This window comes from Hippocampus guttulatus, chromosome 7 (assembly GCF_054856545.1).
Source record: "Hippocampus guttulatus isolate MCC_2025c chromosome 7, RoL_Hgut_1.0, whole genome shotgun sequence".
Classification (NCBI taxonomy): Eukaryota; Metazoa; Chordata; class Actinopteri; order Syngnathiformes; family Syngnathidae; genus Hippocampus; species Hippocampus guttulatus.
In genome coordinates, this window is record NC_141267.1 from 5,682,133 (window position 1) to 5,708,261 (window position 26,129).

Below are 26,129 nucleotides of genomic sequence, written 5' to 3' on the forward strand. Positions count from 1 at the left end.
ACACAGTCAAGAATCTTAGGTAGGTGGTTACCTGTTTCCAGTACGCCTTGATAAGGGTGAAGACAAAGCCTCTGTCCATGACGGAGAGCAAATCATTGAGGAAAAAAGCAAGACTTGTATTCAGTCGCTCAACCAGCTCCAGATCCTGATGACAAAGAGCCCAAGTTGTTATATTTTGCATATAATGAAACTTACTGAAGAGTAGAGTGTGTAATTAATAAAGAGTGTGTAAGTTAATGAAGTTCTTGCAAAACAATAAGTGAGGAAAAAAACATATTGGGAAAATAAACATTAACAGCTATTCGATAGTTATTTCTGAAATTATTTCTGAATTTACAATTACAAAATATTTTTCCTGTCATTATTCACCTTCTGGAAACGTGATACAATATCGCCAGCAATGGTGCTGACCAACGCTGTGATGTCATCCATAAAGCGCTCCGGGAATCTGTTTTTTCTGGGTGACTCGAGGCGTTCAGCGAAGTAGAGGTGATGAATAATGCTCTTCACCTGCGGTTCAAGTGTTTGCCAGGTAAAAATGGAGGAATGGGTTTGCATGTATTTCATAAGGAGAAAATTATGACTGACAAGGATAAAAAAAATGATCGGGCTTCCATGTCAGTTTTTCCTACCATGAGCTCAAAGAAAAACCAGGCCTGTTGTAGAGCTCCCTCCCTGACACTTCCACTGCTCACCACCCATTGGAGAGCCAGTTCCTCGTGAAAGAGCTATGTGGGACAGGGATGCAGAGGGAATACAGTGGATGATAGAAAGGGACAGAATGAAGAAAAAAATATATTGACTGAAAGGAGCTCAGCGAAATGTCAAACATCAACATTTTCTTTGGGTGAGCTCATGCGAGACTAATAAAGGTTTATCTTATCTTATCTTATCTCATCTTATCACATGACTTTTCAGAACTGTATACTCATTCCAAGTCACTTCATTAGAAATGTTAGGAAATATGGCTAGGAGTAAGGATGCACAATATATCATAGTCACTGCGATAATGGTACATGCAATATGCGTATCGCAAAGACGTGCCATAAATTCAGATGGAATTATATGGTTTTATCAGAATTTGACCAATCAGATCCAGTAGGAGAACAGTATCTAGGGGCATTGCTAACATTCAATAACTTAATTAGATAAGAATACATTGAGCCTGCTGACTTTTCCTCCCCAAAAACTGCCTATGCCCCCCCCGTATTTTACGCACTATAAGGCGCACCAAAAACCATTCAATTTTCTCAAAAGCCGAGAGTGAGCCTTATAATCCAATGCGCCTTATATATGGATCAATATTCTGATTTCTTGGACAAAGTATTTTAAATGTTCTGTAAAGCGCTTTGTTACAGTTGCAGCAGTTCGGAAAGCTCTATATAAATAAAGCCGTATTGTATTGTATTCCTTTAGTGTATCTCCATCTTGTGGATGCATAGCGCAACCGCAGCCACGATTGTATCTTCTATTCAATGCGCCTTATAACATGGGGCATTGATTAAAACAGTTTGAAAAAGGCCATTCATTGAAGGTGCACCTTATACTCCGAAGAGCCTTATAGTGCGGAAAATATGGTACATTAAATATAACAATAACATACTTCGCAATATCCAACACCAATATCCCACTTTTTAATATTATGCAGCCTTTGCCTTTGAGCTTACCAAAACAAACAAGTGTTGCATATTATGTATGGCAGTATAATCCTGCAGGATCTATCACAGCACTAAATTACAAACCAGTAAAACTCCACCGCACTTCGCTTTGAAATTGATGCAGATGAGGTTTTATCTAGAAATGACAATGCAGGAAATACTGATATAGAGTACATATATGAACTAATTGACTGTCTTTATTTCTTCTCTCATGTGTGCAAACCCAAAACCCTCACCCCAAAACAAATACTCAAGACTCCCACCATTTTGCAAGTCTTGTAACCAAATGTAAACCAAAAAAGAATGGGAAGTTCACTGAATTTCACTTTTCAAAAAGGCCATGATTCATGCCCTGCTTCTTTCGGTCATAGATACTGATACTTACTGACGAAGGAAGTTTATTAAAGGAAGACAAATGCTCAAGAGCAGTGTTTTCCCACCTTAACTGAGCTGAGGCACATATTTTACATTGCATAAATATCACAAAAAGTATACAGTAAATTTAAATAATGATAATCCTGACTCAATTTGCTCATAAATTCCTGGGTCGATAGGTTACCGTAATTATGTACAGTGATACCTCTACTTATGTATGTCTCTTCATATGAAATTTTCAAGATACGAAACACCTCAACAGGAAAATATTGCCTCTAGTTACGAAAAATACTTAGTACTAAATACGTACTAAGTACTAAATACATACTAAGATACGAAAGGTAAAAATACAGTATGGGCTGCTACGTGCAGCTCCGAGTTTCCTGAACGCAACATATTTATAGCTGCTTTGCCATTGGCTACTCCCGAGCATCATCCTGGCATGCCATTGGCGAAGAGGGACCTCTATCGTATGTGTCTATGTGTGTAGATAGATAGATATGTGTCTATGCAGCGTCCTCATCATTCGCCCCTCGGGCCATGAGGCGTTCCGATAGTTTTACGTAAATGTGAATCACCCAGAAAAAGTGTTCAGTCTGGCAATCGCTCACTATGCTGTTTGCCTTGGGAATTTTCGAATGATTGTTAAAAGTCGAAAAAAGCAAACATCCTTGGATCAGTTCTTTACAAAAATGCCAGGCAAAACACACTTCTGAGAGAGAAGATGCACTAGAGAGGGCAAAAAACAATGAGGATGCAGTTTAACGTTAAATGACCATCATCTTTATTTTTTATTCTTACTTTTTTACAGTATGCACAACTCTCATTTATTGTGCAATAATCAAATTTAAAGATGTATTTGTTACATATTTTGATGCGTTTTTATGCTTTAGAAAACATTTATGTCAGAATTTTGGGGTGGCTTGGAACGGATTACGGCATTTACATGCAAAACGTGTCTCTAATTTTCTCGTTAAGAAATTTCTTCCAGAACCAATTAATTTCATAAGTAGAGGTGCCACTGTACTTTCTACCTTATAGGTGAAGAGCATGACATTTTTCTTCCTGTTAAGTCCATGGCATAGAAAGACGAACAATTTCAAAACAATTAAGTGAAATGGGAAAATATCTCACAGCACACCTGATTATCTAATGCGCCGCAGCACAATGGTTGAGAATCAATGCTCCAGAGAAAATGAAGATCCACACATACATTTTCTAGACCACGTGTGCTCAATAGGCTCACGGGTGAATAGGAGCCTATCCAAGATGACTTCAGGCGTGAGGTTGAATATACCCCGAACTGGTTGCCAGCCAATCACAGGGCACAAACAACCATTTTCACTCACATTTACTGCTAGCGACAATTTTCGATTGTTAATCTCAGAAGCATGTTTTTGGAATGACAGAGGAAGCGGGACTACCCAGAAACCCCACGTAAGCATGGGGAGAACATGCAAACTCCTTACTCAAAGGCCGGAGCCCAGATTCCAACCCCCATACTCAGAGCTGTGAGGCAGATGTGCTAACCACTCGTTCACTGCGCTGCCAAAATGAAGACCCCATGTCACATTCATCATCTTGGCTCTAATGGTGATACAACAAGCTGAAAGGATGTCCATTCATGAACACAACATGCACATTTTGAAAGCAACAGTGCACAAATGTGTAGCATTCGCAAGACTAAAACAATTTCATGTGGTGGGAAGCATTATTATAAAATCATTACAATTATTACTTTCAATAAAGTTTCAAAATAAGACGCATATCAGTGACATTCAGCAAGACGGCACAACCAACAAAACAACATTGACCAATCCAACGCCGTACTGTACATCCACAGACAAGACAAGTGAGAAGACACGAAGCGGGTGGGGTGGTTTCCTCCCCGGTGCAAGTGGCTCTACCTTTTTTGTGGGCAATCGTCCTGTTAAAGTTTGCAAGAAACTGGCGCTCTCTGTGTGCGAAGACATGCGATTGCCACAGCGCTCCATGGCCTATGGGTGGAATGAATGGAACGTGACAACAAAGTTAGTGGAGGAGCAACGGGAGTGTTGGCTTGCACCTTTTCCTCTCAGCATAAAGCAAAAGGTGTCTGGGTCCACAAGACAGACAGACACACACGCACACGCACACGCACACGCACACGCACACGCACACACACACACACACACAACCGATTTGTGGTCTCATAGACATACACAGATATGGATGCAAAAAAATTACACACAGTACATGGCTACAATTATGTGGCGCTGGATTATATATATTAACGTTTAAACATGGTGATCTTCCTTTTACTTTTGTAATGAAGTATTCTAACTTTTTTTTTGAGCCCTTCCAAGTTTCGTGCCAGACTTCATCCTTCAGGATAAAGGGGGTTTTGCAGCCTAAGCTCTTAAATTAAAAGTTTGCATGCTCCGTGACTGAAGAGTAGTGACCGGGCTGTGATTTATGATTAAAATAGGCAAATGTTTATGGCAAGTAGTAGTTATAGCGGCACATGACAAGACTCACAACAAGACGCAAAGTGAAGCAGACAAAGAACAAATGCACAACAGAGACAGACACTTCCATGCTCCAGTGACACAATTAATGTCATGAGGGGTTAGTAGGAAGTCAGGCAGGGATAGTGAGCGACTGTATCTAGAATGGAATGGGAGTATATATTTACTTTTTTTTTTAATTCAAAATTGTGACAATGGGGAAATGACAAAATAATTCTACAAAGGGGAAGGATGTCTAACAATCGATTTCTCTACTTTCTCTCCATCCCTCCACCCCCAAAGAATTGCACACATTATTTGGTGGGAGGGAGGCATTAAGTGAACCTTACACAAATAAATCAGCCAAAAATCTCAGTATAGAAAGAATATAATGTCTACATTTACATGGACAACAATATTGCATTCAGAATACCTTCTGCAGGTCATATGGCAAATGTTTGTTTTTTTAGGCTTCTCTTAAAAGTGTTCAAAAGGCAAATTTTGCCGTAGCAAAAATCTGCAACACTCAAAAGGATGTTCAAGTGCACTCTACTCTATAAGCAATATATATATATTTTGGGGGGGTGGGGGTTGTTAATTCGGAACATCACAGTGGATCTCAGATGAAGCACTACATTTACATGGTTGGGGTGTGGGGTGGGATCGTGAAACCCATGCATGGGAGGGTTGTGATTATGATTATAATAGAATACTGCAATATTAAGAAGTTTTGGTATTGCAAACATCTGTATGCGGAGCAACACAAAAAAACTGCCATTTTTTCATGCCTAGAGGAATTGTTAGGATTATTAAAACCAGAAAAACCAGTAAAGATGGCTATGATCATGACAGCACAAATAAAATGAACATGTTTAAAAAAAAAAAAACTGTCCAAGTACAAACTCAACACCAAAACTCCAAATATGTCAGTATTCTTCAAGGGTGAGTATGGTGAGTTCTTTTTGAAGAGAAGCAAAGCAGATGATCAGGCATTCATAAAACCACCTGCATGGTTTCTGGAGCAGACCCAGGGCTGGATCCCCAAGGGGCACTCTTACAGCCCATGGTGTGAACCCACGAGTTGGACCGGTCTAAGCCCTAGGAGTGCCAAGGTCAAAGGACACAAGGCAGGCAAGAAGCAAGGCAACAAGCGAGCAGCATGAGGGAAGGAGGGAAGGAATCAAAGGTTAAAGAGGTTCAGAGGTCAGGATGATTGGATGAAGGACCCAAAAGACCAGCTGTTGGTTAAGTAAAAATGACGACAGAAAAATAGTTTTGTTTTGTTTTCCATTTCTGTAGACATTTGTCAATAAAAGTGCTCCTGTAGAAAAACGAGGAAAAAGAAAATAAGTATTCACAGCACATGTACCATCCAAATGCGGCAAATTCGCAAGAGCACAACTCCAATTAATTTGGTGCTGAATACATGTGAAAATACGTGCAATAATTGTCATATGAACCCCCGCCCCTCAAAAAATAAATCCTGACGATGTAGGACAATGAAAATGTGCACCCGGACTCAACTTTTTGTCTGCCTTTCACAATTTTAACCCGACACACACCTCCCCTCATGTCAGGTTGCTATTACAGTGGTTAGAGAGATAAGATGTCCAAACGTCTATTGACACACTATGTCTAGTGTACATACTGATAAAATGACCTTAGGGTCACTGTGCGCGTGTAAGGCAAGTGCCTACCAGTGTTAAATAGTACAAAATCAGTACAATCACCTTATAAAACCTTTTCAAAAAATACACTACAAAATCAATAGGACATGATGTCATTTCTGGTAAATATTTAATCAAATCTAACAAGCACGTGCAGTAGCAACATGGCAGCCAGGCAGCGCAATGACATTATGTAACTAAAATGAAAACATATTTAAGCCTCTCTAGTTTGAGCATAAAACTTGTTGGTGACACATTCGTGTTTGAAGAACTTACCTTGCTACCGATGATGGCGCGAACCTCATCATCAGGAGAGGTGGGCGTACCGGAGATGTCAGGGTTACTGTTGCTAAGGCTACGAGAGCGGTTTAGGTTAAGGCTGGCTGGTCGTACAGCTGAGCGGGCCATGGTGGCATAGTGAACAGAACCTCCAAGCCCTCCAGGGCCTGGGACAACACATAAAAAAAGGGAAATAATAATAATGAGATACAGAGCATGTCACAACAATTACCAATATTTAACAGTGGAAATTGGACTTACAATTTGAGTTGCGTTAAAAAATTTGCCAATAAAAATTACCTCTATTTGCATACTATTTTCAATATGGTCTTGGCCTGGACTGCCGCTGCGTAACCATCATTGGCAAGGCGCATAATGCATTGCCCCGATCTTAAAAATAAGCGATATCCTTCGGCGGCTGAAGTTAAAAAGCTGTCGCATATGTGGACGAAGGTTCTAGTGCCAAATTCTTGAACATCCAGTCACAAATAGCAACTGCAACACCAAAAATCATTTCATTTTCATCCCCAAAATTGATTTAAAGTGTATGTTATTTATTAAAATGTAGCATCTTTTGCATTAAGAGAATGAACGGTCTATGTCAGTATAATCGCATCAAATAGCTGTGCCCTCATGTTGACGAGAGTCCGAACTTCCACCAACGTACAATCCATTCATCCAATTACAGATGCCAGAAGCGGCCGGGTTGAATGAATGCAGAAGCTCCTTCCATGTGGACAGACAGGAACTTTTGCAAATGGCGTAAATAAAGCACTAAACAGTCAGAATGACTCCAAATAACAGGGAAGCTCAGAGTGTTATTGGAAGCTCTTGTCATAAATGAGCAGAAAGATCTGTGCTTTTTTTGCGTTTTAGAAGCAGGCTGCGTATGTGTTGCTGTATTGATTTTTATTCGACGGACAAATAAGAAAGCAGTCCTTGGTGATCGCGTGAGCGAGGAAGTAAATAAATAAATAGAAATGATCAAAAGGAATTTGTAGAGAATTAATCTTTTCAGTTAGAAAAGGGAAAGTTTCTCGGAATTGGTATGCCAGAATCATTTAATGAATGAGAAAAGAAACAGACATGATTAAAAGAACACTTAAAACAGATTTTCTCCGTTATTATAGAAAAGACGTCTTATTCCCCTGCGTTTTATATCTTTACAATACGTAATTTGTTTTTCCTTATTTCTAGGTTGCATTAAATTACACTGGTTTAAAAAAAAGTTAAGTAAAAACTGAACTTACATTCATTTCAATTGGAAATATTACCTCGATTTATGAATGTTCGAGCTTCTAAACGGGCTGAAGGGGGAAAAAAATTAAGATCGTAACTCGAGATTCCAATATATACCCAATGACCCAAATAGTTAAAAAGTGGTAAATGGAATTGGTTCACGGTTAAATGTTTTTGAGGTTCTTATGACAGAAAGTGAGTATTTAGAATGCAAAATGCCAATGGTATTTGATATGTTATACCTTTAGGTTTCAGCTATTAAAACAAAACAAAAAAAAAAACAAAAAAAAAAAGGATTTAAGATGTTTCAGCTTCTCCCCTACAGGCAAGTGTGACAGCAGGACTCCAGTCTTTTTCAGTTGGTGGCAAATGGATATCATTTAAATAATAACCAGTCAACACCTATAGCAGCAGGAATTGAGAAATGCAAATCATTCTGATGGATTGCAAAACAACTTCAATATCTATGAAACTGTCATAGATACCTGTTGAGGTAGATTTGACATCTTTTGCAGGCAAACGAAAGCAAAATTGACATGGGAGAAGAAAGGAAACAGGTGAGAAAGGTACAAGAAGAACAATATGAGGAAAACAAAAGATGAGGTAAGCAAAGATGAAAAGACACACCGTTAAAGGTCAACTGTGAAGACATTTTAGAAAATCCCAAACGAAATATTTTTATGTCACAAGTAAATAAACAAAATAAAATGTGCATGCAAAAAAATCCTTGCGCAAGATGGAATTACTTACTTAGTCCAAGTATTCCCGCTAGCACTAAGAGCACAAGTCATAGTGGGTTGGTGTCCTACATTGTCATTGCTAAGGTAGTTCTGTTGCGTTGTCGACCACTCCGAACATTATATCGCATTGGTAGATGTATATCCATGTACACATGTAATACTTTAAATCTAATGTTTTCATAAACAACAGCCAGAGTTATTCATCAATTCGCAGATCAATGTTTTTTGCAAATTCCGGTCTTCAAAGTGCTTGCAACAAAGAATGCTCATTGAAACCGGCGTGAAATTCATTTGCTTTGCGAGAACGAAACGTTTAAATTTTCTGGTCTACTTACATGCCCTATTCTTTGCTTTTGGCCACTCAAACAACTGTTTGCCTGAATGTGAACAGCGCATTGCTACATAGCGCCGAGGCATTTCGCCAAATAACGCGATAACAATGGCAAAGAGCAGTTCACGGGACAATCAACAATGCATTACAATGGCTCACTGGCGACTGGGCATTCTGTAAATGACATCACTCGCCGGAGACTACAGTACAAAATAATTTTCTTTGTTAAGTGCATTGCTATTGGTCCAACTATGAACCTGGATGGTTTGTTAAAAAAAAAAAACTAATGGAAGTGTGCTTGAAATAGTTTTAGCCGTAAGTATTACTCAAAAGACGGTTGGCCAAGTTTACTTCACACCTGACCTTGAAAGATTGTTTAATTAAATACCTGGCGAAGGAGAGTTGGGGTCAGTGCTGGGCAACCGGAAGACATAGTGGATGTATGAAGAAAGCAGGCTGTTGCGGCCATGCATGTCCTGGCTGGTGTCCAGGTACTTATGAAGGCGGTTTACAATGGCTGCCATAACCTCAAATGATGACTGACCAAGATTGACTAAAAAAAAAAAAAGAAAAGAAGAAAAAAGCACACAAGCACAAACAGGGTTAGACATAACTAAAATACAAAGTACACAGTATGCATTAGATAGAGACACTTTACCACATAAATGAGAAGTATAAAATAAGTTTTGAAATATTTGACATTGAGTATTTTTTATTCTTAGCAAATGGCTGCTTTCTAAAAATATTAAATGACTCATGTTACAAGGTGTTGAAGAAGTCTGTTTAATATTAACAGGTCTTGAAGTAAGAAATGGTGCACAAAAATTAAGGTATGCTAAACAAACCTGTTTAGAATGAAGCTGGGACGTTGTGTTAAAAAAACTGAATAAAATCATTTGCAAACCATGTTCAACCTATACTTAATTGAATACACAACAAAGACAGATATTTAATGTTGAAACTATTACAAATAGCTATTAACTTCACCCACAGGTGAAGAGGCAAACTGAAAACAGGTGTGTACCACGATCGGGTATAAAAGGAGCTTCCCTGAATTGTCACTCACAAGCAAATATAGGGCCAGGTTCACCTCTTTGTGAACAAATCCATGAGAAAATAGTCAAACAGTTTAATTAAGGACAATGTTCCTCACTGTACAATTTTAAGGAATTTAGTGATTGTATAATCTGTGGGCCAGAATATCAATAAAAGATTCAGACAATCGAGAGAAATCCCTGCATGTACGCAGCAAGGCCAAAAAGTAACATTGAATGCCCGTGCCCTTCGATCCCTCAGGCGGCACCGCATCAAAAACTGACATCTAGGTCACTCAGGAAGACTTCAAAAAAACCAATGTTTGTAAATAAAGTTGGGCGCTACATCGGAAACTGAAATGTTTACTATGCAAAGCAAAAGCCATTTATCAACAACATCCAGAGATGCCACTGGCTTCTCTGAGCCTGACCCCATCTAAGATGGACTAATGCAAAGTGGAAAAGTGTTCTGTGGTCTGCCGTGTCCACATTTCAAATTATTTTTGGAAATTGTGGAGGTTATGTCTTCCGGGCAGAAGAGGAAAAGAACCTTCTGGACTGTTATGTACGCTAAGTTCATAAGCCAGCATCTGTGATGGTATGTTAGTGCTGACGGCATGGATAACTTACACATCTGTGAAGGCACCATAAATGCTGAAAGGTACATACAGGTTTGGGAGAAACATGCTGCCATACAAGCAATTGCTTTTTCATGGACGCCCGTGTTCATTTCAGCAAGAAAATGCCCTATGACATTCTGCCCATGTTACAACAGCGTGGCTTCGAGGTAAAAGCGTGCGAGTACCAGATTGGTCTGCCTGCAGTCCAGAACAGTCTCCCATTTAAAACATGTGGTCCAATCGAAAGGGAGGGACCGCGGACTGCTAAAAAGCACAGGCTGTAAATCAGCCAAGAATTCACCCCCGTTTATTAAATGTTAAAAGAAAAAGTGGCGTAACACAGTGGTAAACATGACCCCGTCCCAGCTTTTTTGGAACGTGTTGCAGCCATAAAATTCGAAGTTAATGATTAGTTGCCAAAAATGAAAAAAAGTAAATATTAAATATATTGTCTTCATAGTGGATTCAACTCAATATAGGTTGAACATGATTTGCAAATCATTGTATGCTGCTTCTATTTCTGTTAAATAATTATAGATAGATAGATACATAGATAAATAGATCTGAATGATATGCAAATCCAGCAGTAGCATACCGATTTGTCCAGCAATGACTGGAGGTCGAACCACAAGCAAAACCAATTTGTCAAGTAGAAGGTGAAGAAACCGAACGACTGGCTCCAGCTGGGAAGAGTTGAGTGCTGCTATACTTGACTTCAGCTCAGTTTCCAAATTGTTTTCCATGATTCTCATGTCCCCTATCCGGACTGGGAACATGTGCTCATCCAGTGCATGCACCAATGCAAAGAACTTATCCAAGTACTGATCCTGAAAAATTAGAGCAAGGGATAATCAGACACGGTATGTTTAGGACACAGAAACATTGAAAGAAACATACAGGAATAAATACAATTATGATAAGGAATACACATCTCAAGCAGTTAATGTAGTTTGACTGAAGTGTCCAACTTTTTAACTGTGAGTTGGAAAGTTGGGTCACTTAGTGAAAGGATGATGCAATGATTGCATAACATTGTATATATGTTATCATATCAGAACACATTGCTTTCTGTAAAACGCATTGCTTGCCATAAACTGCTTTGAATTGTGCTACGCCCAAAATGTCAGACGCTGACCCAGTCACCGCTGCACACATATTAACTGCCCCATATTAGGTATTATTGTGACTACTTCTTTTATCTTAATAAAAGGAGCAGAAGGGAAACAGAACATTGGATGATCGTGGTGCAATGAAGACGACGGCCTCCCCTTTTGCAAAAGACTAGTTCTGATGCTGGTTGTGTTCATTGTCTCCTGTCGCGAATTGCTGCATGTCTACTTGGGAATATCTGTAATTGTACTGGAGAACCATAAGAAAACTTAAAGGGGGGCATAATGTGGAAAATTTACTTTTATACAAATACTGGGAGTTGGATCAGTGTGTGTAATTAAACAACCAAATAAACCTTTTATCTGCCTATTTCTGAAACGCTTCTGTGAGCAAGGTATTATGTAAGCTGTACAAAATAAGCACGCCCACACAAATGACACGACTAGCTAGGCTGGATGAAGTTCCTGAGCCACTTTTAGTAGTAGTATGAAAGCACCATCAACGCAAAAAGGTAAGCAGGGCTGCACTGGCTTTTGCTGGATTTACGGATTAGCCATAACCGATTACTGCTTCGTTTGAATTGCAGACGCGGTAGAGGTGGGGGCATTGTTGTTGAAAATGCGTCTGCTCTACTTACACAGTCTGAGCTGTAATTAACAAAATGTAATTTGCGAACTTAGTCTTGCCTCCACCAGAGAAAAGACTCCATGATGAGTTGTCGTGGCTCATGGCGAATAAGAAATCACATGAATATAAAATTGATCAGAATGAGGACCAGCAGTTGATGAGAAAGTTCACCCATGCTTTTTCCCATACACTGCCGAGCTGATAGCCACCGTAGACGATACAGCTGGCCAAAAAACAAACTTCTGGCCTGAGACACATAGGCGGTAAGACTACATAGTAGACTCAATGTTATAGATTACCTGTGTGTGGATAGTTGAAACGGCAACTACCTCCACATTGAATACCCCACGATGGTTGTCCACCCACTTCATTCCTGGGAGAGGAACCTGAAGTCCGAAATAAAACCTGATTTAGTTTGTCGCCTAATGTACTGTATGATCAATTGCTTCTGCTAATTTGTAACAAGAAAGTAGGATAGGAAAAACTTTCAATGGAAATAGTAATGAAGAAAAGGTTCTAGAAATATTTAATTAACATATTTGGGAAATATTCATATTGCAAACTGTGCGGCTCATGGTTTATCTGCACCAAACTTCGATCATCTCCTACATTGCTTATCATCACACAGGTCACAAGTGTGACCTGCCTATCCCATCTGATTTCAACACCCTGAACTGGTCGCCAGCCAAGCAAGGTACATATAGACAGAAAAACATTCATACTCAGATCCACATTCACACCGATGGGCAATTTAGAGTCTTCAATGAACCTACCATGTATGTTTTTGGAATGTGAGAGGAAGTGGGAGTACCTGGAGAAAACTAACAAAACCATGGGGAGAACATTCAAACTCTACACAAGATGGCCAGATACCCGGATTCTGACCCCCTGATTTCAGAACTGTGCGACGAATGTGTGAAACTACTCGTTAAATGTGAGCAACAGTACATCTTTCATGATATAGATTCAAAATTTGTCATCATTATAAACAATGGTTTTATGACTTACATCTGGTGAAAGTACAGAGTAGGACTGTGGTGGTTTTTCCAGAGAAACAGGAAGACAGAAGTGCCCAGTCCGCAAACGTCCATTCTGCAACATGGGTATCCACTGGAGAAGAAAAAAATATGTGTGATGACTGTTGATACAGTCTTTTCAACATACCCCGTTTACGTTTTCACCCCTATAACGTTCACATTTCAAATTCCCGATTTTGCTTACAATGAACACTTTTACGACTTAATCTTCATGATAACGACCACATTTTTTCCAACAAAATGGTAAAAATGCCTTCGTTACAACAAATCCTCGGGAATCGAACTGCCGCTGCGACCTTGCTTATGAACAAAATGTATAGCATGGGACTCCAGTCCGTTGCTTAGCAACGTTACTGATTGACCCGTACATTGTTGTACTTCCGGAGACAAGGCACAGCCCTGAGCAAATCTCGCTGTTTGTGAAGGCTGAAATTACCTCTCACTTTCGAAAGGGAGTCTCCCAGATGAAGCTCAGACAAGACTACGAATTGGCAAAGTCAACGATTTCGACAATCATCCATAATTGCAACCAAATCATGGCAGAGTTCGAGGCCAACAGATTGAAAGATGATCATAAACGGCTTCGGGGCGCGGAACATCCTGAACTGGAAAAGGCACTTTTCATTTGCTGACTGAATGTTTTCGTCATACTGTATACCCGCATTTGTAATTGACATGTTTATACTGTATTACATGGTGAGGTTTTTACATCTATAAATGTTCATCCTGTATTAGACATCGTAGTTGGCGCCCATTTTATTGGAAATGTTGACAACGGATGATGTCCCTTGAGGTACGTTGTAACGAGGTTCAATTGTAAACTATGTTTTACTGCAAAATACAACAGCTTCAAAAATATGCAGTTACTTCCTTTACATCAAATCTGTACATTTAACCCAAAAATGTGACAAATCTGTCAACTTGTTTGTTAAAATGAATACTGTGGGATTTATTTTCAACATGTGGGGCTATCTTTCCTCCACTATTGTTACTCACCGTGTATCCCACAGGGGTCTCCAGCAGTGTGTTCTGCTTTTGCTGGCAGCTGACGTGGTAGAAGGTGAAGAGAATGTGGTGGTGGTCCGATAGGGAGGCAGGGAGCTTGATCTTGATCTCATCGTGAAAGTCAGGGGATCTGTTCAAGGGAATTAGTGTGTTGTTTCAAGCTGGCATTTAACACTCAACATCCGTAAAATTAATCAAAACACTGATGAATCTCAAGGAAGAACAGTTGGTTTGATTCTAGAAAGATTTAAATTTGAGAAATAAATGTGCATTGTTTACAAGATGCAAATTATTTGAAATTATTTCTGAGTCCGTTCATAGCAAGAGTCTAAGGACAAGGGAAAGTCAAGTCCAACGTATTACAGTCATCCCTCACCACTTCGCGCTTCCTGTTTTGTGGCTTCAGTGCTTCGCGGGTTTTTCCAAAATACCGTATACATTTAAAAAAAATAAAATAAATAAAATAACAAAATCTTAGTGTTGTGACAAGCGAAAAAGTAACAGCACTCTCATAATGAACAAAACATTTGTCCAGTCAAGATTTAACCGGAAATAATCAGAAAATTTCAGGGATCACATTAAAAATACAATTAGATTCATTGTATGGAAAAGTTTTTCGAAATGAATTAAAGCAATACACGAATCATGAAAACTCACAGTAAACATGGATCAGGGACAAAACACTCTTACCGATTGTGGTAGACCACCGATGTATAGGCCTCTTTGTAGAAATCAGCACAGCTTGACTTCCCAAATATCACCTGGGAACAGTGAGGTGTTTAAAGAGCAACTTTACCGCCATGGATATATGGTCAACATCTAAAAAAAAAAATTACACATTAACATTACAGGCCATTGGTCCATCTTAACATACCTGCATAGCATTATTCGGATCTTCTCCATTCATGAATTGCACTTTCACTGTAATGTTGCGGGCTGAGCCTTGGCGATTGGCAAAGTTAAGACTCTGCGGGTTCACATACAGCAGATTTCTGCAAAATGAGCATGGACAAACATACAAAAAATCACAGGATATTATATAAATCGCATAAAGACATTTTTTAGGGGTAGGGGTCAGTATTTTTCTTGAAAAGAAACTTCTGCAGAGCTGATATAAATCCCCTGCTTATATACATACATACATCTATACACACACACACATACATGTATATACATATATATTGTATATATATTTAAGATTAAACATGAGATGAGTTAATCCGAATTAAAAAGAAATGCACAATATCACAACTCATTGTACACCATACATTTTTATGCAGACGGGAAAACAGAAAATTCGTGCGGTCAGACGATTGTGTGATTATCAATATCAAATTGACATGTCTCTAGTAACGCCATTTCAGATAACCCCAGCTCAACATATAAGAAATGACATTTATTCGCCTGTGTCTTTGCACAGGACACAACAGTGAGACATCGCAGTGGCTGCGTGCATATTCAAACAGCAACCTGGCTTCCCGCTAGGGTTATCCTGATCCGATATTGGTATCAGTCAGATTTTTTCAATACCTACTGTTGTTGACTATTGTTCTCTTTTTGAATGGTATCACTTGATCAAGTCTCTTCTGACATTTTATACTGAAAAAATTAAGTAAGAATGTGTCATTCCTGCTGATATCGTACAGCACCGATATCACAATCTAATGGTACTCTAGGCTGCTGTATCGCTATCGTATCAGACATGAAAAATTTGGATCAAGACATCCCTACGTCCCCCACACAGATAATCGTCTTGTATTGTATGATGTATGCAGTACTTGTCGACAGTGACAATTGCTTTTCAGTTTAGTGACCCTCCACCCAGATTCTGTGTTGGTGATAATCTCAAACAACAGCGATCCAACAAAAAGGTAGAAAATTCCAAGCTTTAATAGTGTTGAGAAAGGGCCTCCTGCCGACTATGTAAATATCAAGGTCAAGGTCATCTTTATTGTCAATTATGCTTTATGTATGACATGCAGCATAGATTAAATTTCTTCCTCTCAATCCTCAATGCAAATATGCATGCAAACATGCTGTGCATTAAACACACACAGCTAAGAAAAGATAGCAGCTACACTGTATAAAAAAGACCTAATATGTAATCTGAACAGTATAAACAGTATAGACGATATAAACAATGCCACTTGTGGCTATTGTGGGTAAAGTGAGGTAGAGGTAAAAATGATAGAGGTATCGTAAATAATACATTTGAACGTCCAGGGAAGTGTAATTCATTTGAATAATATAATTCAAAAAGTTAAATTCATACACAGTATCCTATAGATTTATTGGACATGTTAAGATGTATGTGTTGTTTATTACTTAAAGCTGATAAACATTGAAAATTGACAAATCTCGTAAAATTATAATATTGAAAAAAGTTCAATCCACACTGGTGTTGCACGTTTGTCACCTCACTACCCGAAAAACATGCAAATCATCATCATCACTGATTGATTGATGGATTTGTTTTGTTTTGTTTTGTTTTGTTTTTTTGAAATAGTAAATTGGGTGTTTGTTAGTTCCAGACCACAATCATCAAAATCAGAAGAATTAAACATATCACTCTTTGAATACAGTGAATCTCTGTGCGTTGTGCTTTTTGGATAGAAATACAGAAATAAATGACATCGTTCACGATAAACTAATTCATTGAGATACACTTGAATACAGCAACATGTATTATGTACAAAGTATAGGAATTGACATAAACTTTCTGTGTAGGTCTTAATCAAATTATAAATTCAACAAACCACCCAAATTTTGTGTGAACAAATACCCAGAAAGGAATGCGATAAAAATACACTGAGTTGTTTGAATGTTGAATCAACCCATGATACATGTCAGGGGGGCAGGAGAATAGGGAGTGCAAAGTAACCTAGGATCAGGCAATAAACCGCAGTGACGTCGGGGATGTCTCCGCAGAGATCACAGCTGGAAACACAACTTCCAAAGAAGCATGGGAATGTCAGTGGTCTTATAAAATGATCGTTTTTCATCTGGCTCTTGATAGTCGAATCAAAATGGGAGCGCTTCCCATGATCAAAATGTGGCTCTGTTTCTAAAATTTAAAATACAACACTGCCAGTTCCAAGGGAAGTAGATGCATACTTTCCAAGTGTTTTGAGTGAGTTTTTCGGCAAGAGATGAAGGAGGGAAAAAAAGGACACAAGACAACTCAAGACCAACAATTAGAGGTCAAATAATCAAAGGCTGTGCTTTTTTTTTAATACAGTGATTGCGCTTTAAAGTGACAATGACGAAAAGAAAAAAAAACTGAAGCAGGTAAAAAAAAAACACAAATAAATAAATAACCAAGCATAACATTTTTGAGCTGCATTTGTCAAAAAAAAAAAAATAGACCATGTGCTTTAATTTAACGCTTTCCCTGTACCTACGCTACGCTACCCTGTAACCTGATAACATGATAAGTTGTCCACTGTTGTAGCCGCTGTCCCTGAAAGGGTTTAAAATGATCACTTGAAATATAGATTCAAAACGGTGATTCTCTAAATGTGCTCAGCATACCAGAAGTTGTTAATGTGGGTTTCCTTAGTGGTATTCAGTGTATGACAGTGGTCCTCAACCTTTTTTATGCCCCACGGGCCAGTTTAATGTCAGACAATATTTTCAGGGACCGGCCTTTAAGATGTGACAGATAAATACAACAAAATAATGTGATATGACCTGCATGAAAACTGTGGTGTTTTCGAAACATATGAATAAACCCAAATCATGACACGAGGAACGTCCTATCTGGCCGCAACAATCTCTGGTCGCTATGGTAACGTTTAAACGTGCCTTCAAAATAAGATACAAAGTGCATGAAAAATACGACTCACCATCACTGCATATTATGCAGAGTGTGCTTGGTGCATGGGAATCTCCTACTAAAATAAATCCGTATTTTAAGTAACACTCCGGATACTGTCAATCAAATGTAGCCTTATTTTTCTTATAAGGCATAGGCTCCTCTAAAGAGAAAGAAACTTTCCAAAGATGGTTGTTTTTTTACTCATTTTGCTAGCTCCCGGGTTTCATTTTAGCGGTAACCTATCACGTGACCGAGAAGCGCGCCTTGACCTGCGTCAAGAGGGACGTACTGCAGACGGATGTAATGGAGAATAAAACTTCTTTCAGATTCCGAAATAAATAAAACGAAAGTAATGTAAGTTATTTATTTATTTATCCCAAATGACCCTCGAACCAGTACCGGCCTGGGGGTTGGGGACCGGTGACGTATGGTATGTGAAGAAGTTTTGAGTAATGAATGCAGGAAACCATAGCATCTCAAACACCATTTACAACGATACACAAAGCACTTGTGAACAAAGCAGTGGACATTTTTTTTGCCCCTAAAACATTTAGTTGTACTGAACTTTTATGTATGTTCACATCTAATATTTGTTTTTTTAATTTAAATATGTATTTTGCTACAATATCTAGGGCCATCATGTTTTAACATCGATTATTGTATCAATTAGTCGAATAATCAGATATACTGTAACTATTTTTCACATAAGTGTATGACAAAACCACTTGCCCCCAATTTCTGTTCATGAACCTATTATTTTTATTTATTCGGTACTGAGTGATAAAAATCAGAGGAGGAGTATGATATTGTACTTATCACACTTTTTGAAACGGATTCAATTTCTTGTTCAAAGGCGTGTGCCAAAGTTGGAGATGATGACTGCAAATGTCTGATTATTCGTAAACACGAGCGATAATCAATCTGCTTCATGAAAGATAACAGAAATGAGAGAAAAAAAATACAGTTTACTCGTGGACTCGTATTCTAAACATCATCAGAAAGGAAAATTCTTTTTCATCATTTTATTTTTCACTTTTAAAAGTGCTTTGGCCCTTTTTATCATATCAGATGATGGGAGTGAAAAAGGATTACACCATTCAAAATAGAAAAAAAAACTATAATGACTCCAGAGAACTATAAAATCAAAATGATGCATCTTCACGGTCCAAGCGTTTCAACATTTCTCATGCCTCATAGCTCAACTCTGGCGCAAATGATGGGCCGCTTTTTGCTATAGTCAAGAGAACATGGTCCTAGGCTGACTCAGCAGGAGGCTAAAATCAAGCTTGAGTATTAATTATATATAGCATTGTCAATCAGAGTAATGTATGTGCGTGGACCCAAATTTTCAAATTGGTCAGACAGGCTATCCATCCAACACCTGTGACGGCCATTGTTTGGCTTTTTGCTGATCAGCTAAAACTCCCACACGGAGAACAGGAAGGGTGGGGAGGGCGGTGGGGTTAATGAAGAGCGGATTGGAGTTAAATGTAGGGGGGGAGGTATGTCATTTGCTCACCGCTGTGATTTGTTTGTTCAGGAGGGGGAGGGCTCCAGGCGAGTTTAGGGGGAGGTGAGCAACAAAATGGTAGGGTTTAAAGATCAGTTAAGCCCCCCCTCCTTCCTACAGCGGGTGGTATATAACATGCTGCTCGCGCATTGTATGTTGGAAGTCTGGTCGGGAGATAGAATGAAAAGGGTCTTACCAATACATTAGAAAGAGAAATCATGACGCTGTTTTTCCTGTTACTGTTGCTAGCCAGTTCCAGTGCTGCTCTTCCCCTGGATAACGCGAGCCAAGATGACATCCTCCCAACGCCTTCTGAAGGCCTTGCTATATTGCCAACTCCAACAGGGGCAAAGTCGCGGTTTGCCATGCTAGACGACGTCCGCCTTCTTGCAAATGGCCTCCTTCAGCTGGGCCAGAGCTTACGGGAGTTTGTGCACAAGACCAAGAACCAAATCAATGACATCTTCCAAAAACTGAATATTTTTGACAGGTCATTTTACCAGCTTTCAGTGGTCACATCAGAAATCAAGGAGGAAGAGGAAGAACTGAAGAGGACAACCGGTGTATTGAAAACAAACAACGAGGAGATCAAGAACCTGTCTTTGGAAATCAATTCGAAGATCAATAACATTGTGCAGGAGCGTGAACAGCTACAGAGCAAGGTGGGAAGTCTTGAGGAGAGGTTGAAGGGGCTGTCGGAACATACGCTCCATCCTGACCAGCTCAAAGAAATTACAGCACTCAAGGTAAGCAGCAAATAAGGATGTGGAAAAAAAAAGAATAAAATAAATAAAAAGAAAGATCTACATTTGTACGGGTCAAGATAAAACTAGATAGAGAGAAAGAGGTGTTGCATAACTCCATAGCTGTTGCATCTCTGTGCTTTGAACAAATCAATACTGTACTTGACACACATTGTAGAATTGCACATTCAAGAACTTTAATCTATGCGAACCCATTGATAAAGTCTCCTTGTTATGATTGATAGTCCGACTGTCGCCCGAGGCTCGAAAGTAGTAGTCTTTGGTTATTTGTGGGATTCAAATGTTTTGCTTCAAGATGTAAAATTGAACATTCGTCGACATTTTAGTACTGAACAGTCACCAATAACCACTACCAAGTCCTTGAGCATTTAAATTGCTTGGCCATAAAAGCCCATTCTGACGGTAGTGTCATGAACATGTAGGTGCTAATTTTTTTTTCATTGTTCTGTCCAGGAGATGATTGAAACTCAGGAGAAAACAATCACAAGTCTACTGAAAGCTGTGCATGAACAGCATGAGCAGCTTGACCATCAGAAAATCCAAATCAAGAATATGGAGGAAAAGGTAGAAACCTGTTTTTGTTTGGGGTTTTTTTGGTGGGTGATGACAGAGCCTAATAGAAAGACTGCAATGGTGTCTTGCAGCTCAACTATGACAATTTCCAAGACACAGTCGATAAAGCAATGGATTTGGAGACGACATCTCCAGACATATTTGAGTATCTGACAAGAAATGCATCTGACTTAGATGAAAACGGTAACATAAAAACATGAGTAATATAATTCCATTTCCTGTTTAGGTGTGATTTCTTAATAAACCAAAACAAATTGAAGACATTTGCATTTGTGCATTGATGTTCATTGTCTTGGTCATTTCAGATGTGCCTGTTGACTGCACTGATTTATTTGAAAGAAAAGTGAACAAAAGTGGAATTTACACCATCAAGCCAAAACAATCTGAGCCTTTCAACGTTTACTGTGAAATGGGTTCTGGTGGGTGATTTTTTTTTAACTCATCAGATTCTCATCAGGTTCTATTTCAAAATCTGTTATTCATTGTTAACAGTAAGGGTGAAATTTCAATGTTACCATGAAAAAGATCTGCAATGCATTCCATAGATGGAGGTTCAACTGTGATCCAACGCAGGGTTGATGGGTCAGTGGATTTTGACCAGACATGGGAAAAGTACGAAAAGGGTTTCGGAGATCTGGAAAGTAAGTATTGTTTCACACTTTTTTGTTGTTTCCACTTAGCTATACTGTACCAATGAAAGTGTGAGAATGACAACTGTTCGCACCAACTTTTTGGTTTGTTTGTTTCGCATTTGCGTCTAAACAAGCTGAAATAGATGGACATGGGAAAATAATGGCCAGAAGAATTGAGATTAAATGCCAGCAAGCATCATGGTGTTAATGTAGTTAAACATCCTTATGGTCCATTGGATATCTAACCCAAGTTGAATCATGTGTTGTATGCAGAGGACTTCTGGTTGGGTCTGAAGAAGATCCATAGTATAATACAACAAGGATTGTACATCTTGAAAATTGATCTGGAGGACTGGAAGGAGGAAAAACACTGGGCTGAGTACCACTTCTCATTGGATGACGCCACTGAGCATTATGCACTCCATCTTCGCCACTTCTCCGGTGACCTGGTTGATGCCATGGGCAACAGTTCCGGAGTGCGATTTTCCACCAAAGACCGAATTAATGGCAATCTACAAGTTTCTCACTGTGCACGCAATTACACAGGTATACCTTTTGCGACCACACCAAAATCTGAAAATTAATCAGAATGAACGGCATCATTCGTCATTGCCGCTTCGAAAAACAAATCCGAGCCAAAATAATGCATTTTTGTACAGCTCGTATCTCTTGCTTCAACTTTTTGCAGGTGGTTGGTGGTTTACGGGATGTGGAGAGAACAACCTTAATGGAAGGTATCTGTGGGTTAGAGCGAAGGGACGTCCTGCAAGAAGAAGGGGTATTCCCTGGAAACCTGGCAACGCATCAGCGTATTCCCTCAAGATGACCAAATTCTCCATCCGACCTGCCACAACTGCTGAAGGTTTCAACTGAAACTGACATCCATAACAACTCTGACAACACTACTGGCATTTTTTCATCAACCACTAATGTACATCACACAAACATAACACAAATGCTTGTCAATAATGTTAGATTTTTGTTGTGCTGTATCACGGAAAACAAGATTTTGGAGGAGGCTGTTATAGCACACCAAACAAAACGGATGATGACGAAATTAAAATCCTCAATTTTTTTTCAAAAATCGACAGCACATTGTAAGGTGGTGTGCCCTGAATAGATGGATTTAACTCAAATTTCTTTCCATTATGTTTGCGCTCTCATTCTCATGCGCATCTCTTCGCTAGCAGGTGGTTGTTTTCGTCATGCCGGAACGACTTCCTCTTTCCATGTTTAAGAATCATGGGAATTGTAGTCCTTCTAGTCTAACCAGAGCAAATTCTAGCGGTGCATTTTTAATGTTACAATATGGGGCAATATCATCTGTGAGACTGAGAAGTAAACATTAAGTTAAATTCCATCCTATTTACTTGAACATTCTTTTTCACTTTCTCATTCTCATCCGAATCGCTCATCGAATTGCTAGAAGGCATATGTGACCCAATGCCAAAACCCACACTACACCCTACGGTCTCCAATGAAGTGTATACATAGTAGAAGTGCATGTAGTGTTCAAAAGCACAGGTTACAAGTAGGGATGTCACAAACAGATCTTTTTGAAATTGGTTATCCTATTGATTATTCCATCGGTTACGTTGGGAATCGCACCACCCCTGCCCTACCATACCAGCACACGCAACCCACACCTGTATTTCCCCCCAACCCCACTTATCGGGGAAAATGTCCTTTGGATAAGGACTCCTTTCCACATTAAAAATTTTGTTTACCAAATTTGACGTTTGAACACTACACCAAATTCAACTAAATAAAGAACAATTTAATATTGATTTTCAAGGGTGTGGTGGTGTTCAAATTTGCAAATGCCTCTCTTTCCCATTAATAACTGAGAACTTAACAAAATGATCCAGCAGCGACTGTGACGTTCGCCTGTTCCTTATTTATTTTACATGTTTCCCACCAGGGGCGTACTGGGACCAAACTTGGCCCAGGATATACTTCAAAGGCAGGGCATGGGGTGGGTCGCCGGTCTTCACACGCCAAAATGTTTTCAAAAGTTAACCAGCGACAGGGGGTGGTCGTGGGTGGGTGTTTTAGCCATGGTTTTAGCCATTGGAATGGTCTGGAATAGACCGTCCGTTCTGGAAAAATCAACACATGTTCTCAAAATTCCCGATGGCCAGCACGCCCATTTCCCACAATAACCACACCGCCTTACACTCACAGTCAATCACTGTTTAGCCATGCAGATGTGATTTGAAGCAAGCTATGCTAAGCTAAGTTCGCTGGAGAAGGTTGAACATACTCAAGACAACTCCAACAATACAGAGCGAGTAAGTTAAAGGTCATACTTTGTTCTCTGTTTAAATAGTGATCAAACTAACTGTGACAAGGCTTTTCAGCCTGTCCAGGGTGAGCTGCACTTCTTTTTGAATGTCTCAAAGGAATTTCAGTAAAAGGCCGCTCCCACAAGCGTCATTTGCAAAATTAATATAATATAGTAGAGTCTACAAAGGCCACAGAGTTTGTTCTAACTAGCAATGGTAGGGTATATTACATTAGCTAATAAGTACAAATCCGAACTTACCTATCATATTACAGTGGTGTCCGGCCGACTCACTCGTCGTCCAGCGTATACATTCGTTTCCGACCCCCACCTCAAAGCGAGCCCAGCTCCATTTTGCAGTTTTGACAAAACTTTGAATTAGACTATTTAAGGAATGAATAAGCACAATGGTCCGAAAAATACAGAAGACTTAAATTACTGCAATGGGAAAGGTTGCAACAATACCATAAAGGTCATCAGAGCTGGGCATTAGAACTATCATCATACAGCATATACTATAAGTCGCTTGAAAAATGGAGAGATTGATTCAGCATGCTGACTGGAATATCACAACCATCCATTGGCAGACAAAACAACTAGGACTGATGAAAAAAAAAAAGTAATTGCAAATGTAGCCTACTCAATTTATCTTCGGTTAAGAGGAAGGTTCTACTTGACTTAAGCATGTTCCCAATGGATTAGAGCACAAACCAAAAGATAAAAGTCAAGTGCAAGTTAGGAAATGATGTGTTTAGTTTTGGTTTGCCCATTGTTTGTTCTCATTTTTACTCACTTAAGTATTTAAATCATGCACCTGCTTACGGTATGTCGTCTGTTAAGATAGATATTATATCTTTGATATTTTTGGGTCACATTGACTCCTGTCAATTGTACACAAATGTTCTGTAAATGTGTGTCATCATGCTCTGTACACGTGTTCGAAAGATTCATCACATAATAAACAAGAATATCAAATGGCTCTCCAATGTGACACTTTTAAGAAGTTATCTCAACTGAGAAAGTAATGTATTTTATATTTACAGACACACACACACACACACTGTTAGTGGTTAGTGCGTCAGGTTCACAGTGCAGAGGTACAGGGGTCGATTCCGGCTCCGGCCTTCCTGTGTGGAGTTTGCATGTTTTCCCTGTGCCTGCGTGGGTTTTCTCCGGTTCTCTCCCACATTGCAAAAACATGTGTAGCAGGTTAATTGAACACTCTAAATTGTCCTCCGATGTGATTGTGAGTGCGAATGGTTGTTCGTCTATGTGTGCCCTGCGAACGGCTGCCAGCCAGTTTCGAGGGTGTGTCGGTGACTGCCCAAAGACAGCTAGGATAGGATCCAGTACGCCCGCGACCCTTGTGAGGATAAGCGGATTAGAAAATCTATATCAGTGGCATTAATAAAGAAAAAAAATATATATATATATATATGTACACACACGTTCATTTATCGTGAGTTTCTGGTAAAATATATCATCCGGGGAAAATAAAATAGCATGGCAGGCCTAGATGATCGTGAAAACAATAAACATCCCATACACAGTCCTCACTGAGTACATACTGGGTACACACAGGCACGCACACACACACACACAAACAAAGGGCCCGTATTAAAGCATCATGTCTCTTAAAGATTATCCTGAGTGTACAATAATACAATGACACAATAATATGCAAGATGGGCACCTATGTGTATGTCCAACTGCCATGCAATTGGGACAAGTTGGATCAAACAACATTGCTTTCATGCAGTTGCTGGCTTCCCTTAACCTACTGCAGCAAACTCAGGAATGTTTGTTTGCCTCTTCCCCTAACATTTCCAATTACATCTCTTCACACTTCATTTTGCGCTTGTGTTGCTCTCCCCGACTTCCCATGCTGACAACCTTTTGCAAAACATGCTATTATACACAGCGGTCTCCAACTTTTTGCCACCCTATTACATACCTGTCAACTCATACGGTTTAGCCATAGTTCATACGGATTTTGTGGTGAATCTTACGTATATGGCCGTATCGCACAAATCATACGGATTCTGAAAATTTCCGTTTTTTCCCCCCCTAACAGGTAGTTCCGTTTGCTTTTGCCCAGAATGGTGCTAGTCTACTCGAATGCTTTCATTTCCAAAGTAAATATGAATGGATGCTGTAACTTCGAGCCGATGGGTCAGCATTTGGAGTTGGTGAAAAAAGTAACGCAGGAATACAACTCTGAACACAGTAATGCCACTAAGTAGAATGATGATTATACATTAACCAGACATTGTATTATGGAGATCTACAATAAATATCATTGAAAATTTCGTTTGTTTTTTTCTGCCGTTATTTTGACATA

General features: G+C 39.3%; 2 protein-coding genes across 16 annotated transcripts in view; one reads left to right on the forward strand and one right to left on the reverse strand.

Moving 5' to 3' along the window:
- dock7 (dedicator of cytokinesis 7) overlaps positions 1–26,129 on the reverse strand; it is a 62,014-nt gene that overhangs the window by 26,158 nt on the left and 9,727 nt on the right. For 6 of the 15 annotated variants that reach the window (XM_086115046.1, XM_086115045.1, XM_086115044.1 and 3 more), the window contains exons 15-28: positions 15,083–15,200; positions 14,899–14,969; positions 14,200–14,338; positions 13,175–13,276; positions 12,466–12,552; positions 11,025–11,256; positions 9,164–9,328; positions 8,190–8,210; positions 6,463–6,632; positions 5,525–5,617; positions 3,941–4,030; positions 633–728; positions 370–510; positions 32–145 (exon numbers count right to left, since the gene is read on the reverse strand). In XM_086115046.1, coding sequence (XP_085971172.1) covers positions 32–145; positions 370–510; positions 633–728; positions 3,941–4,030; positions 5,525–5,617; positions 6,463–6,632; positions 8,190–8,210; positions 9,164–9,328; positions 11,025–11,256; positions 12,466–12,552; positions 13,175–13,276; positions 14,200–14,338; positions 14,899–14,969; positions 15,083–15,200 — 1,639 coding nt within the window. The remainder of the gene's footprint in view (positions 1–31; positions 146–369; positions 511–632; positions 729–3,940; positions 4,031–5,524; positions 5,618–6,462; positions 6,633–8,189; positions 8,211–9,163; positions 9,329–11,024; positions 11,257–12,465; positions 12,553–13,174; positions 13,277–14,199; positions 14,339–14,898; positions 14,970–15,082; positions 15,201–26,129) is intronic. The other 9 variants (XM_086115050.1, XM_086115048.1, XM_086115047.1 and 6 more) reach the window with 4 other exon arrangements.
- On the forward strand, positions 19,674–24,767 carry angptl3 (angiopoietin-like 3). The gene is made up of 7 exons (XM_086116588.1): positions 19,674–20,281; positions 20,753–20,863; positions 20,944–21,055; positions 21,178–21,291; positions 21,418–21,513; positions 21,778–22,050; positions 22,193–24,767. The coding sequence occupies exons 1-7, from the start codon at positions 19,754–19,756 to the stop codon at positions 22,375–22,377; spliced, it is 1,419 nt and encodes a 472-aa protein (XP_085972714.1). The 5' UTR covers positions 19,674–19,753; the 3' UTR covers positions 22,378–24,767.